This window comes from Halichondria panicea, chromosome 15, assembly GCF_963675165.1.
Source record: "Halichondria panicea chromosome 15, odHalPani1.1, whole genome shotgun sequence".
Taxonomy (NCBI): Eukaryota; Metazoa; Porifera; class Demospongiae; order Suberitida; family Halichondriidae; genus Halichondria; species Halichondria panicea.
Genome location: NC_087391.1, coordinates 5,453,029 through 5,468,330, shown reverse-complemented (window position 1 = coordinate 5,468,330; position 15,302 = coordinate 5,453,029). Strand labels below are relative to the sequence as shown.

Sequence of the window (15,302 nt, the reverse complement as noted above, 5' to 3'; positions counted from 1 at the left end):
ATAAGAAACATGCCATGCTTGAAGTATATGTTATTGATAATATGCAAGTAGTTCAGGACTGGAGTGTACGTCCGCAGGACTACAATTTAATACACACACATGGAGTAGCTATTTATAGGACCTGCAGAAAATACATTGTAGATGGTCATAATTATGATAATATTTTATAGTAGAGGTACATGTACATGCACAGAAGAATGCAGTACAGTGTGGTCACACAGAACTGAAGGAGGATTTTATTGAGGATTTTAATGCAGGGAGAGGGAGGGGCTGGAAGCTGCACAAATTGAGGAAGTTCTTGAGATTCCACCGGTCATTACTAAGTTGTTGTGTTTATTGGCCAAGTAAGGGCGCCTGGGAGGAAGAGGCAAGATGAGAAGATCTACCAGCACTAGAAAAGACTCATCTAGAGCTACTCTATCTGCTCCTAATGATGTTAGTAACGGTGTACAGAAGTCTGAAAAGGGGGCGTTGACCCTATTCTACAAGCTGCTCAAAAAACAATGTGTTACAGTTGATCTGCTTCCCAAGCAGTACAAGGAAAGATATCTTTCAAGAGGCTACAGACAACCATACTCATCCTTCCTAGACTGTCTAGTCAGTTTATTCCGACTCAATAACGAGACACTGAATGTGTGGACACACCTCATTCCACTCATCCTACTCCTGATATACTTCTATCAAACCTTCCCCTGTGAGCTATGGCCTCTCACTAAAATCAATCCGTGGTACTACCCCCTACTATCAGAGGAGATCTCGATACTTGCCTATCATCTAGGCTCTGTAATCGCACATTTATTCAACTGTATGACACCTCGAATTCGGCATATTTGCTTTTTTATTGACTATGCAGCTATTTCTATGTTTGGCATGGGTGGCGCTTGTGCTACCTACTACTACCTCCGACCATTGAACACAAACATCCTCTTCTTCAATATGCCCAACGTCTATATCGGTATGGCCTCAATAGCTAATGTAATGGCCGTGTACCTCTGCTGTGCTTCGCGTCACAAGTGGGAGAAATCAAAGTACCTCATTAGAACGCTGGCATTTGCTCTACCCTATTTTGCAGGGAACTTACCATCCTACTATCGGGTGCTTAATTGCGTGTTTACTGGAGAAGAATGTACCATATCTCTAGTCATTCTGGTGGTCGGATCGCTTGGATATCTAGCAGCAGCCATATTGAATTCCACCAGGTTCCCGGAAAAACATTATCGAAACATTTTTGACATTTGTGGTCACAGTCACCAGTGGGTACACATTATTACCTCATTTGGTACGTTGGCACATATTTTGTCTGTCCAGACTGAGCTACAAGAGCGAGCAGACAAAATGGAGACACTCTTAGAAGGAATTACTTTCTACTCTTCCTTGGGCTGGGTTCTGGGGGCACTCTTTGTCGGTGTGTGTGTGGCTCTCTGGTTCGGCTCTCAACTGTCAGTAGAAGGACACTTGAAAAACGAGCATCTACACCCAGATAAGAATAGATCACAGTATATTAAATAAAATTGCTATTTTTATCATTATTTATATGCATTATTTATAATTTTGTGATAATTATTGGTGGACTATAATGCTTTGCTATCTTGTATCAACTGAGTAGGAGGTGGTATTGCATGCATGCATGTGCTGGGAATGGTTGGTACCAACATTCCATATAGCCAATGATCCTTTATCAGTTGGTCATAGACCACAGCATTCTTATCACTATATAGACTAAGCACAATCATAGTCTTCAATCTATGGCACAATGAAACAACAAGCTCACATGAGCAGCAGGACCTTCACAGTTGATCTAGTTCCTGAGCAGTACAAGGAACGATATCTAACAAGAGGCTATAGACAACCATACTCATCCTTCCTAGACTGTCTAGTCAGTTTATTCCGACTCAATAACGAGACACTGAACGTGTGGACACATCTCATTCCACTCATCATCATTGTGGTATATTTCAGACAAACTTTTCCGAGTGAAGTATGGCCTCCATCAAACATCTCCCCGTACCATTACCCTCTACTAGCACATGAGATGTCCACGATGGTTACTCTCACAGGTTCCGTCATTGCACATACATTCAACTGTATGAACCCTAGAATCAGACATATCTGCTTCTACGTGGACTACACAGCAATGGCTATGTTCTTCATGGGTGGTGCTTGTGCTTCATTCTACTACATGCGACCATTGGACAACGTACTGTTCAGTATGCCCAATATTTACATGGGCCTGACCTCAATGAGCGGAATTGTGACTGTCTATCTATGCTCTGCCTCTAGACACAAATGGGATAGCTCAAAATATCTCATACAAACACTTGCTTTTGGTCTAACTTTCCTAACAGGAAGTTTTCCCTCCTATTATCGGCTGGTGAGCTGCCTTATTAGCGGGCAAAAGTGGACACCATCAATGATGTATCTCGCACTAGGATCATTCACATATCTGGTGGCCGCTGTACTCAATGCAATCAGATTCCCTGAAAGTCATCATGGGGGCACTTTTGACATCTGTGGTCACAGTCACCAATGGATGCATGTTCTCACGAGCGTGGGTACAATGTTCCATATCATTGCATTCGAATCTGAGCTAGAAACACGATCAGACGAGTTGGAAACGCTTCTACAAGGAGTCACATTTCTCTCTACGCTAGGTTGGACCCTTGTCACGCTAATGGTGGCATCCATTGTTACTATCTCATTTGGCTCTAATCTAACAGTCGATGGACACTTAAAAAATAAGAAACAAGACTAATCAATTTATTACCATTTTATTACGTTATTACACTAGTAGAGCTATAGAACTTTCATAACGAGCCTCTTATTTTATCACACATTATTCGTCATGAATGCAGGGTCAAAAATTAATTAGATAGAGGTAGACAAAAGTTATAAAAAGATGAAGTTTGGAATAGTTCCGGTCCATGCCATTTAATAAATCCGCTAGCTATAACAATATCCTTATCTGAGGGGCCAACGTAATGAGGGTCCTGTGGATGGGGGGCAGAAAATGACGGATGGGATTCAACAAGCATTATTAGGCACAATATTGAATACTGTAACTCACTGCAATGAGAAAGAGTGGAGGATGTGTGGATACTCCTAGCAAGGTTTTCGACGCTCCATCTACATCACCACCTGCATGGAGTACAAGGAGCTAGGGTAGAGGTAAACACACGCAACTGTTGAACAACACTAATAGCTACATCAGTAACTAAAAAAGAGGGTAAGAGAGGTAGTCAATTATTTGGGCAATGAACACTGATCTGTCTCTCTACTCACCAATCATGACTGGTGAGCCGTTCTCAGTGAAGTGAGCTGATAGGACAGGCAATTGGTCCAGTATGCTAGCACCCTGGGGCATGTGGATTATCCTGCACGCAATCTGGAGAATACAAGAAGCATGCAGTAGTACAGAAGAATTATTATATGGGAGTGTGTATTTTCAATAGCCCTTTAAAGAATTACCATGCGCAATGCATCCATCATATTTAGGATTGAACCACACACCCAATACAAATGATCCATAACCATGCAAGCCTCATATGTTCCAATCCAATCCCGTGACCCAACATGTGATTTAGACTTGTCTCCGACTTCCACTAGGATCTGCTGAATATCGCGTACACTGGGGACAGAAGTGGTGATGGCAACCTGTCCGACAGCCCAGGAACACAGCGACTGCAACGTCCGATAACCACAGCCCCAATTCTGTATAAATATTAGCATAGTACAATGAGAAGTACGAAGTGAGTATGAGAGTTCAAACTATGGACAAATTATAATTATAATTATCGTGCACTTTGTCGTCAATGCCATCGCAGCAGTAGTGATGGAAAGTGCAGCGGTGCTTGATAGTGGCTGTAGTGGAGGGATCCAGTACAGCACTGGCAGACACTTGTTTTGTAAGGTCTAGAAGATCCATGCTGTTTAGCGTTTGGTGCAATGTCGATCCTTTACCATACTACACCCACACAATCAACAAACAACCATTGCAATCATACATGTAGTTAGTTGAGATGATTTTAACATTAAAAATTCTGATGTAATATTAAAAAGTGTTTAGTGTTAAGTGTCCGGTTGCTCTGTGATCACTCGTATTGGCAGTTCTGTGAAAAACGAGTCAGCAATAACCTCCTCATCTGTCAGCTCCTGTGAAACAATGACAATAATAAAAATGAATGCTGACTGGGTACTGACTGACCTTTGCTATAGCTTTCTTGGTGTACCAGACACACACTGTGTTGTCTTCAGATGCAGTCACAATCTTATCATTTCCAGCCTGCATATAATTATGTTTGCGTGAGGAACAATCTTTCAAAGATGCTCAACTACACCCTCTGTATATCAATGGTTCGGGGACTCTTTCAGCTGCTATAATCTGAATTCCGTGGATCCAATTTCAACGATTTTATGATTTTATGAAAGCTTAGAAAGATACCTTTAAAATGGTACCATTAATGTTCCTATTTGGGAGATTACAGAATTTGCCAATTTCGGACAAATACCATGGATTATAGCCCATGGTCCAAGGGCGAAAAATGCCAAATTATGGCCCCAACCAAATGTTTGATTGAAATACATCATTTGAAAGGTCTCTTTCTAAGCTTTCAGAAAATAATAAAATTTTTGAAATTGGATCATCAGAACAAAAGTTAATGCTGTTGAAAGATGCGTGATGACTAATTACACCAACTCAATCAATTATTATGATACTATACAGTGATCTATGTATGTACAAGACAACACCCACCCCACTACTCACCCAGACGCAGGTCAGTCCCCTGGAATGACCCAATAGCTTCCTCACACAATTCCCAGAGCAGATATCCCACTCGTACAGCACTCCATCACTATACGGTAGAAATATAATGCATTATTACTTTTAATTGTCTACGTATATAGGGTGACCACAATAGACAGGTTTCACTGCAGGTATAAGCAGACAAGGTTACCTACATACCTGCCAGCACCATACAGTCTGTGAGAAGCAAGAGAGAGACTCATCATACAAGCTTTGCCAGCTCTGCTCATTTCAAGCAATAGAGTCCCAGAGATGACATTCCAGAGGAGGATGCCCCCAGATAACGAGGCGGTAATTAGGAGGACATTGGAGAGATGCAGAGAGGAGACAGGGGCAGTGTGTGAGAGTGTGTGGAGGAGGTGGTGGGTAGTGGGGGACCACAGTCGCACAGTCCTAAGGAGAAAATTAAACAATATCGAGTAAAATAACTCCGAAAAATGTTCATTATCAATAGCACTTTAGCAACAAGTAAATTACAAGTTGCCTTTGGTTTTTTGTCAAAGTTGGGAAATGGGGAGCTGCACAACAGTGCATGAGATGACTCACTTGTCTGCTGCTCCACTGGCAATGACCCACTGGTTGAGCTGAACACAGAGTACAGGTCCGCTGTGGGCATCACCAATGACAGTGACACAGCTCCAGGTGGATGTGCTCCACACACGAAGACTCTTGTCATGGGAGCCAGTAACACTGGGAAACAGCGTAAAATATGTTCTGTATACAATGCTATGAGGGTACATACAGTTGAAATTGGATCGTCAGAACTATAAGTTATGGCTGTTGAATAATGCTCAGCTACACACCCCACCATTTAATAAATGGCTCCGGAACTCTTTCAGTTGCAATAACTTAAGCTCCGTCAATCCAATTTCACTACTTTTGTGATTTTTTGACAGCTTAGAAAGTGACCTTTAAAATGGTGCCATTAATGTTCATATTTGGGGGGGGATCAAAGTAATTTCGGCCCAATACCACCATAGATTATACCACAGGGGAAAAATGCCAAATGATGGCTATACTCACAGGTAGTCTTGATTGAACTGAAGACAGGAGACACAGTCAGTGTGCCCTTGGAGCTCCCTCAGGGGCTCAAAGTGAACTGCATCCCATACCTATACAATGCACAGTCAGACAGTTAGAATAGTAGAATCAGATGTACAGTAGACAATAATTATTAAACTCACAATGCATGTGGTATCCCATGACCCTGACACAATCTTGTAGGCATCATACTGCAAACACTGTACACTTCCCTGCAAAGAAGTTTGTTCAATACACTGTACACACGTACTATGAAAATGAAGGCCTGAAGTCATAGGATATGCTTCATTGTGTTAGTAGCTACGCCACCTCCTTAGTACAGCCACTGTTAGTCTACCCCAGGGTAACTGCATGCTAATACATAACTGTACACTCCACCCCAAGCTAAGTCTTACTTTGTGACCTGTGAGAGTACTGACAGGTCTTCCTGAGCGAATATCCCTCACTCTGTAAGTAATTAAAGTAGTCGGGAGGGATAAAATCCAGAGCATGGGAAATGACTTGAGCTCACATAATCTCCCTGTTAGCTGTCCCAGCCATTATCTTCTTATGATCACATTGCAGACAGTGTACAGTAGAGAAGAATTGCTGGAGCAAACAAAATAGCAGGAAACTTCAATTTAAGTTCAGGTATGGAAGATTCAATGTAACACCATCATTATAGTACTCACTGGTAGCCTCATGACTTTTGGGATAGGCTGAATTTTTCCTGGCTTGAGATTACTAGTCAGAGCTCCACTTAATACCAGGCACTCTATACCCTCTGGATGAGGCTATTGGAAGAAATAGAAATGATAATTTAAAGAAAATCTACTATACATGCACATGCACGTATATTCCTTACGATTGCAAGTAGATAAGGTCTTGTGTCCACAGCAACATCCACCAATCGCCATGGTGCAGCATCGTTCATTGTTGATCTCCAATTCAGGACTTCCTGACTCAGCTGAGTATCCCTGGGTGTGCGGTGATGATACCTAAACCCAAAGGGAACATAATAATAATTATTATACATAGTATGGGTAATGATGGGGGTGCAGTTAGTATATACTTGACTGAGTGTAGTCGTTCTTCTTCCAGTTTTTCATACTCAAGGTGTGCTTCGTGACGTTCAGCTCTTTGTCTTCGGCGCATACGGGCTGGGCTCTCTGGAGCAGAACGCAAGAGGTCACGAGTTGTGGGTCTACTGTCACCCTTAGAACTGCCACGTACTATAGGGGGGGGATTTAATGTCTGTGAGTATGCGATTTCTGGCTTACATATTTGTAGCATCTGTTTGAGAGAGTAGGCTGCATTGCTGGTTTTTGAGCTCCTAGACACAACTTGTCTCTTGGTTTTGGTTGTCTTCAGTATCATATCCTTCAAATGAGCCAAAACTGAGCATAGATCTCTGTAGGTTTTCTTCCAGTCCACTTTCTTATCTTCTTGTAGTAGATGACCAAACGCCATCTCCACTGCTTTAGACAGATCCCCTAAACCCTCCCGAGAGCTGAGTGCATGGCACTGGGCCTTCCACAGTGAGCCGTGGCATGACAGTCTGTTCCAACGTTTGCAGGTCTATGGTAACACGCAACAAATCAATATATATTAGCCATCAAGACTTACTTGAGCAGCTCTGCACAGATCTAGAGGAGTTAGGTAGGAGAATATACTGAGCAAGATACCATCAGAGAATGAATTGATCTCCATAGTCTCGTGGAGCCTGTTGCAGTGAGTGGAGAAAAAAATAACAATTACAACGATGGGTAAGGAGGAAAGTTAGAGGCTGCTAATTTATTATCCAAGGAAAGTAATTGGTTGTTAAGTGCTATATAGCTATAATCATTCTCACCTCTGATGTAGGCATTGAACAAAGTAACCTAGGAGATCTTTATCGCACATCTTGATAACCTCCAGTAGAAGATAGGCTCTTTGACTGCTCTCCCAATCGTCCATCCACTGTGTATAAAACACCTCAATACACAGCACAGACAGGCTAGGTAAATTAGTACTTACCTTAGATATTCCTATCAGCTGTGTTTTGAAGCTCTCAGCTTGTCTGTAATCATCACTCAAAGGAACTCCCAAGGACTTTGTTCGCCGATGATTCTTAGTGGGAGATCGCAGTAGCTCCTTGTGTCGGACATTTCTGAGTAGATTAGCAGTCGAGATAAAGTCAGGAATAGAACCAAATCGCTGTTTTCTGAGTGTGACAATGTCTTCAATACTTTTACTAGTCTTGTGGCGAGGGTGAGTGAGAGGAAGGGCCGGTAGAATGACGTCTTGTGCTTTCTTTGGACGAGAAGGGACCGGTTTTTGTTTCTTTGGATGAGAGGGGGACGGTTTTCGTATCGTTAAACCGTTGCTATCAGAGTTGGTCAGTGGCAGGGACTCCAAACAGCCCCAGCTGTGTAGAGAGCGAAGAGGGTTCAGCACATTCTGAATAAGAGTTCGCTGGACATGAAACGTTGCAGCTCTGTCCAAATGGAGCGCTTGCAAATGAGGTCCCAGGGAAGTGGAAAGTCTAAGTGTAGTATGGGCTCCAGAGATGTTGCTAATAGCTCAAGCTGCTCTCTTGAGCAGTTTTCCATGAGTTGACATATAAATACTCTTTTTTGGCCAGGTAGCCATTTGGGGAGCCAGCCTGTGATCTGCTTAATACGGTGAAGGGTGAAGTAATGATTACTAGAGGGCTTTGGAGACTCTTGCTTGAAAGTTGGTAACTTTGTGCTGCTCTTCTGGCATTTAGACATGTTTTTGTTCAACGACCTTGTTCATTTGTGGTTTGTGTAGCCCTTTGATGTTGCCATGCAACATGGGGGTGGGGCTGGAAGGTCACTGCCTAAGGTGTGTCATGTGTGGTGACCTTTCATGATCAGTGTATCAGGCGATTCTAGGTGTGCTTTTAGTAGGGAGTCTCTAGCTATCTCTAGCTATATCGTATCTGAAAGGTTTGGAGAACACTGATTGCTTAAAGATGGGAGGCCAGGTGTCTAGAAACGACTTTGAATGGGTGTACACTCAGGAACCTCATGTTGCCAGGAGAAAGTTAATCTTAGGTGAGTATTTGAGTGCTATTGGCTACAGTATTGTCTGTTTAATATCCATGCTGCCTACAGTGGAGTCTCTGTGTCCAATATAACTAACCAATAAATTATACGTCTAGTCTTGTAATAATTATTGTATATGTACCGATATCGTATGATGGATATGGCCAAATTTTAAACACTTCTCTGTACTGTATAAACCACAAAAATCATGTGTGCTACGTCTTGTGTGAGCGTGTACATGTAAAGGTTAGTTGTTGTAATCCACTTGTTACTCTTTGTTACCTCCCCTGTAGATAAATACCCCGAGATCAAGAAGCTGATGGGACCCGACCACGAGTTCAAATACATCGCCATAGCAATGGTCATCTTCAATATCCTGTCCTGCTATTTCGTTGGTCACTTATCGTATTTCTGGATCACGGTTCTCGCGTATTTTCTGGGCGGAGTCGTCAATCACTCGCTAACACTCGCCATTCATGACATCGCTCACAATGCAGCGTTTGGAAATAAGTACCCTCTTGCAAATCGACTTTTCGGAATGCTTATAAACATTCCAATTGGCGTGCCGATGTCCATCTCGTTCAAAATCTATCATATAGAGCATCACAGGTATCAAGGGATAGAGGGTTATGATGTGGACCTACCCTCTGCCTGGGAAGGACGATTTTTCACGAACATCCCATTGAAAATTCTCTGGCTCTTTCTACAACCACTTTTCTATGCGTTTCGTCCGTTTATAGTACGGCCCAAGCCACCTTCAAAATTAGAGATCCTCAATGTGGTGATACAGGTAACTGCTGATGCTCTGATTTGGTATTTCTTTGGATTCAAATCTCTCTACTACCTTCTGATAGGCACGTTCCTCAGCCTGGGCCTGCACCCAATGGCTGCTCACTTTATTGCTGAGCACTACATGTTTGACAGAGGCTACGAGACCTACTCTTACTACGGCCCTTGGAACTATCTCACGTTTAACGTCGGTTATCACATGGAGCATCACGATTTCCCGTACATCCCGGGATCTAGACTGCCTGAAGTTAAGAGAATTGCCGCCGAGTTTTACGATTCCTTACCCCAACACGACTCATGGCTCTCTGTGATCTATATCTATCTGTTCAAGCCGCAAATGGGCCCATTTTCTCGAGTCAAGAGAGACTTCGAGGATATATACGGAAAAAGGAAAGCTGACAATCCACATCTTTGTGCTGACAACACTATGATCCCTGTGTTCGCTGAAGACCCACCATTCAAGAAGACAACCACCAATGGACATGTTGCTAATGGTGGTGTGGAATTGAGTGAAGAGAACAAGAAGAATGACTGATTAGTAGACCTTATTAGTTGCCATTTTAATACATCACTGACTGCACTTATTATTATTTTGGCTTTCCTTTACTGTATTAAAATGATGCACTAGCTGCTTTATTGTATACTGTGTACATGTACAACATGTTGTGTTGAGAGCCTAATCATGATTATTGACACAATCATGGCACGTTATAATTATAGGATATCGTGACGTCATCATACAGCTACCAGCCTCCCACGCAATTATGTTGACCTTTTAATTATAGCTGTATGCCTTGATTTTATACACACATTATAATTATGTAGTAATAGCCAAACCATGTAGGAACATAATTACATAATATGTACGTATGTTGTTACAATAATGAAGAAGAAACAAAGTTCATTTCAGAGCAAATGAAGCTCCGCATGAGCAGCCTTGTTCAGCGTTGGGGTTGCCAGTGATTCTGAATGAAGAGCGAATGAGTTCAGTATAGTAGTCGACAGTGGCTCCTTTGAGGAGGCTAAGAGAGAGCTCATCAATCACCACTCGGGCACCCTCTCTCTCAAATACTCTGCAGCAGGAGGGGAAATGAGTTAAGTGACAACCGAGAGCCTAATAACTGATCTACATGTACGAATAATTATCAATAACATCTCACTACAAGGGGAAAGCACCCCTTCTACAATCAATTGTAGCAGACAACAAACAAAAGATTAATCAATTAACTGCACAAAAATGTGTGACTGTGATTTTCAATATTTTATGAATAATTTCTCACTTGTCGTCAGAGTTGATTTGGCTGTCAAGAACAAACTTGTACTGGAATCCAGAGCATCCTCCACCGTCCACGACCACCCTCAGTAAGGCAGCTGGGTCCTCCTCTGTCACAGCCAACAGTTGCTATTAGGGGAAGGAGAGAGAGTATGGATGAGGGGGGGGGTATGGATGGATGGGGGAGGAGTTCTCATCAACTAATACAGTGGAAACACCCTCTACCTCTGAAGAAAGGCCAACTCTGCGACCAGGCCTCTAACGAGCCGCTGGTGTATAGAACACACCCCTTAACAAAAGCTACCTCTAATATTATAGTGGTCAAAACCTGCTCCCCAAATGTTTCCGTTATACACATTAATTAAAGGGCCAGGGGCATGCAATCACCACCAACGAAAGGCCTAACATCAATATGACATCCCCCCAGGGCTAAAGCTTGACTAGACTCTTCACACACACATAGGTACGTGTATGCAGCTGTGTGGTGTGTAGTAGCCCCTCCCACTCACCTTTACACAGCTCTGAGAGAGCTGTAGCCCCTCACTGGAGTCTGACACAACACTGGGCTCAGTCTGAGATCCCTGGAGAGCGGCACTTGGTCTGTACCACCTCTGGACAGTCCTGTGACTCGGCCTGCTCCTCCAGCCTACGTGTAGGACCAGACCAGGCGGCCGCAGCAGCTCAGCAACTACACACACCACTCGAAAAGCCATCCAATGTTTGTTTACTGGAAGGTCCAAGGTCCATTGTGGGAGTCACAGAGGTGTGTGCAGTGTGTGGTTAATATCATATGACTTTTAATTGTAAATACATGTCGCATGACTTTTAATTGTAAATACATGTTGCCTCTGCTGATTTATTGTAGGATGGTCTGACTGAGTGAAAAACGGCTGTGAAGTGAGCGCAGGTGGCTTTTAGTTTACTGTTTTAACTCCACAAGAAGTCTACATATATATCTACTAGTCTACTACTACAGTACAGAGACAATGATAACCATGATAACCAAAGGCCTGTCTGCAGTGGTATTATTGTTCGTGTTTACATCCACCAGGGTAAGTTTGGGGTTTGTGGTTTGTAGTTTGAAACTAAGTTGTGGTTTTTTTTGTCCTACGAATTTAGAATTCATGAATATCCACTCAGGTATTGGCGTCCCCGGACATACTGCAAGTCAACACAACCACACATCGGATAATAGATGGCACTGGGAGGGAGCGATATTTCCATGGTGCCAACGTGGTAGTGAAGGGTCCCCCCTGGATACCGCGCACGGACAAGTTCGACCCATACTGGAGCTTTTGTGAGGAGGACATGAAACTATTACAGAGCTGGGGACTCAATGCTATCAGGTATAATTAACACACTGGCTAAATTACCTTATAGCGGGTAATTTTTCATGGGGTAAAAATTCGTTCAACTCGAACACGGTGATTTTTGTAAGTAAATATTAGTTTGGCTGCATTGCCTGTACTGCATTGCATGCGTTCCAGTAAACCACGCCTAAGTTTTCATGGGGAAATATTTTATGGAGGTCAGCTTGCTCACGAAAATTTTATCCTTTGCTATACAGTACTAGCATAGCAATCGACTTATATTCAAGCAGTGCACATATTGCTAAAATATGAGTTCAGGTGATGATCTAGAAATGTCATTCCTAAGTGTAATGAAGATCATGTTACCCACATCACAGGTATGGTATGATGTGGCCGGGGGTCGAGCCTGAGAATGGACAGTACAACGATACCTACCTTGCTGCCTCCAGGGACATCATCAACAAGTGAGCTATACTATCAGAATAGTAAAATATCTGCTTCTCCGTGGAATTTTAGTTATCCAAAGCTTTTCTATTTTGTTTTTGGGTGATTAAATACTCAAAGCCTTGAGACTGTTAAAGTAAACTACAAACCGACTATTTCTCCCCTCTGTGTTCTTGTGCAGAGCTGGAGAGTATGGCATCCACACGATATTGGACATGCACCAGGACGTCCTCTCAGAGAAGTTCTGTGGGGAGGGAATACCAGACTGGGCCGTGGACGTGGGAAGTGAGTCAACCACCCACCCCCTCTTATCCTCTTCGTCATTTTACTCTTAATTGGATTTCTTCATTTCGTATTTATTTTCTCTGCTCTGTGTCATTGTTTTCTTTGTCCGCAGATGCCAAAGACTTTCCATTTCCATTGGATACACCGTATACCTATGACAAGGAGGCTGGTTACCCCACAACGGAGGTTAGTAGTATCACATGACTGTACTATGATTGTCATGTGATCCGAACATGCAGGACTGTGCCAAGCATGACTGGTCGTCCTATCAGGTTGCTCACGCCACAGGGGCTGCTTATCAAGCTCTGTACAACAACTCAAATGGTGAGCAGTGTGAAAATTGCTTTAGTGTAGGAATGTTTGAAGGGTTATAATTAAGGAAGACAAATCTCTACCATGATTACAGTATACCGTATATTTGTATGCACTGTTAGACAGATGCTAATAACCGACTAATGAGAGGGTCCTGTGTAGGTCTGGCTGACAAGATGGCGGCGTTCTGGGGAAGAGTGGCTCAAGAGTTTGCAGATAATGAGTACGTCCTCGGTTATGAGCTCATCAACGAACCGTGGGCAGGTCAGCTGCTCAATAATGTTGCCTAGCTACTAGCATTACAACAATGTTCCACTGCAGGTGACATCTACGAAAATCCTGAGCTGTTAGTGCCCACTGAAGCTGATAAAATTAACCTGGCTCCCTTCTACGAAATTGTGAGGCTACTACAAATATTGTGCCATTAAACATTTAGTACAGTACATGTGTATATGTGTGCATTTTATAAGGCATGTGCCAGTGTAAAGTTCATTGTTTTTGTCTCCTACAGCTGAACCCAATGATCAGGAAATACGACGACAAACACAGGTGCAGTAAACACACCCTCTAATGATGTCATAATGCATCATCCCTTATCATGACTATACATACAGTGTCTACTTCACGAGTGTCACATGGGACGAGACTAGAGTTGGATTCAGTCAAGTACCCGGTGGCCACGAGTACCAGAACAGGAGCGTGTTGGCATGGCATTTCTATATTCCCCCTCAGGTAATGATGGCAGTGTAGTTGAGTCAAATAAGTTTTGAACCTGTTTTTTATTTCAGTTAAATGACGCTATCACATTCTATGAGAGGCAGAAGGACATTGAGAAACTCGGCTGTGCAGGTGGGAGTGGCTTGAAGCATGTTGGGATCAATTCATTATCTATTCTTCATTTCAGGTTTCGTCACTGAGTTTCGACTTGGAGATAAAACTACTCTAGCAAAAGCTGATGAGTATCTCATTGTAAGAATTTTGATAATTTGTCTCCCACACGCTAAACCACTCCCCCCACCCACACACACACAGTCGTGGACTGGCTGGGACTACAAGGCCTACGTCCCCATCACTGTGAGAGTAAACCCCTGTCATTAAATACTCGTTTGTCAACATATACCTGACCCCACAGGGTTCGAGCAATGGCTTCTGGAATGGTGTGAACGGCACCCTCAACACTGACCTCGTCAAGGTAATGCACACACACACACACACACACACACACACCACACAGATTAATATTAATGTGTGCATTTTATATTGTATATTCTTTTATTCTGGTACTGTCATTACATGTACATGATTGTGACTTGTGCAGACTATGAGTCGGACCTATGCCCAAGCTGTGGCCGGTGTTGCTATGGAGATGAAATTCGACCCCGATAGCCTCAAGTTTTCTCTCAAATACACCATCACTGACGCTTGCTCTTCCACTGTTACAGAAGTGAGTTGTTTCGCCAGCCACCAATATTATATAATTTATTTATACTATTTTTTTACAGATTTACCTTAACGAGGACATACACTATCAGATGGGGTACACTGTTACCTTGGAAACTAGCGACAAGGATGGTGGTGGTGTAATGTGGTCCTCTCCCAAACATAACACAGTTCAAGTTCAGCATGATCCCACCCTCCCCCACGGCTCTATCGTTACAGTCACCATAGAAGCAAAGAGTTAGAGAGAAAATGACTTCTAATAATAAACTGTACATTATATTAACATGACTACTATTTATATGCAGTTTATATTCATATTATGCTGGCATCTCTGTTGTAATCATAATAATTATTTGATAATTATTGGCACAAAAGATTGCTCAGTTAATTCAGTTTGCCAGCCATATAACAAAAAGTATGAAAGAATAATACTACTGCATGTGATGACATGATGTTATTATTGTACCCATGTAGCTACATTATTATGCATAGATTACACAATAATAATTAACTATGTACAGTCAGTTAGAATTAATGACTAAGCTTTATAGGCAAATCTTGGTCAGTTTCACCATTTT

At 42.5% G+C, this 15,302-nt stretch overlaps 6 protein-coding genes and 1 pseudogene across 7 annotated transcripts; 4 read left to right on the top strand and 3 right to left on the bottom strand.

The window, feature by feature from the left end:
- Window positions 1-291: 291 nt before the first annotated feature.
- On the top strand, window positions 292-1,592 carry LOC135349134 (membrane progestin receptor gamma-A-like). Its single transcript, XM_064547626.1, has one exon. The coding sequence runs from the start codon at window positions 373-375 to the stop codon at window positions 1,507-1,509; it is 1,137 nt and encodes a 378-aa protein (XP_064403696.1). The 5' UTR covers window positions 292-372; the 3' UTR covers window positions 1,510-1,592.
- Window positions 1,593-1,730: 138 nt separating this feature from the next.
- LOC135349131 (membrane progestin receptor gamma-A-like) lies at window positions 1,731-2,833 on the top strand. The gene has a single exon (XM_064547622.1). The coding sequence runs from the start codon at window positions 1,754-1,756 to the stop codon at window positions 2,750-2,752; it is 999 nt and encodes a 332-aa protein (XP_064403692.1). The 5' UTR covers window positions 1,731-1,753; the 3' UTR covers window positions 2,753-2,833.
- Window positions 2,834-2,847: 14 nt separating this feature from the next.
- LOC135349132 (ufm1-specific protease 2-like) lies at window positions 2,848-3,961 on the bottom strand. 2 transcript variants are annotated; one of them, XM_064547623.1, is made up of 5 exons: window positions 3,800-3,961; window positions 3,466-3,708; window positions 3,280-3,382; window positions 3,065-3,135; window positions 2,848-2,987 (listed from the first exon to the last, which is right to left on the bottom strand). In XM_064547623.1, exons 1-5 carry the CDS (start codon window positions 3,920-3,922, stop codon window positions 2,862-2,864), a joined length of 666 nt encoding a protein of 221 aa, XP_064403693.1. In that variant the 5' UTR covers window positions 3,923-3,961; the 3' UTR covers window positions 2,848-2,861. The 2 variants fall into 2 exon arrangements, with proteins under 2 accessions (XP_064403693.1, XP_064403694.1); XM_064547624.1 differs by having other exon boundaries at window positions 3,508-3,708.
- Window positions 3,962-3,970: 9 nt separating this feature from the next.
- Window positions 3,971-8,616, bottom strand: LOC135349128 (F-box/WD repeat-containing protein 7-like; annotated as a pseudogene).
- Window positions 8,617-8,678: 62 nt separating this feature from the next.
- On the top strand, window positions 8,679-10,358 carry LOC135349130 (sphingolipid delta(4)-desaturase DES1-like). The gene is made up of 2 exons (XM_064547620.1): window positions 8,679-8,880; window positions 9,165-10,358. Exons 1-2 carry the CDS (start codon window positions 8,799-8,801, stop codon window positions 10,193-10,195), a joined length of 1,113 nt encoding a protein of 370 aa, XP_064403690.1. The 5' UTR covers window positions 8,679-8,798; the 3' UTR covers window positions 10,196-10,358.
- A 75-nt stretch (window positions 10,359-10,433) lies between these two features.
- Window positions 10,434-11,697, bottom strand: LOC135349133 (iron-sulfur cluster assembly 2 homolog, mitochondrial-like). The gene is made up of 3 exons (XM_064547625.1): window positions 11,443-11,697; window positions 10,941-11,062; window positions 10,434-10,733 (listed from the first exon to the last, which is right to left on the bottom strand). The coding sequence occupies exons 1-3, from the start codon at window positions 11,644-11,646 to the stop codon at window positions 10,562-10,564; spliced, it is 498 nt and encodes a 165-aa protein (XP_064403695.1). The 5' UTR covers window positions 11,647-11,697; the 3' UTR covers window positions 10,434-10,561.
- Window positions 11,698-11,717: 20 nt separating this feature from the next.
- Window positions 11,718-15,098, top strand: LOC135349129 (endoglycoceramidase-like). Its single transcript, XM_064547619.1, has 16 exons — window positions 11,718-11,985; window positions 12,074-12,279; window positions 12,621-12,707; window positions 12,869-12,972; window positions 13,085-13,158; window positions 13,212-13,296; window positions 13,447-13,548; window positions 13,606-13,682; window positions 13,796-13,833; window positions 13,899-14,016; window positions 14,073-14,133; window positions 14,189-14,253; window positions 14,317-14,358; window positions 14,417-14,476; window positions 14,603-14,728; window positions 14,787-15,098. The coding sequence occupies exons 1-16, from the start codon at window positions 11,920-11,922 to the stop codon at window positions 14,964-14,966; spliced, it is 1,491 nt and encodes a 496-aa protein (XP_064403689.1). The 5' UTR covers window positions 11,718-11,919; the 3' UTR covers window positions 14,967-15,098.
- The last annotated feature ends 204 nt before the right edge of the window (window positions 15,099-15,302 follow it).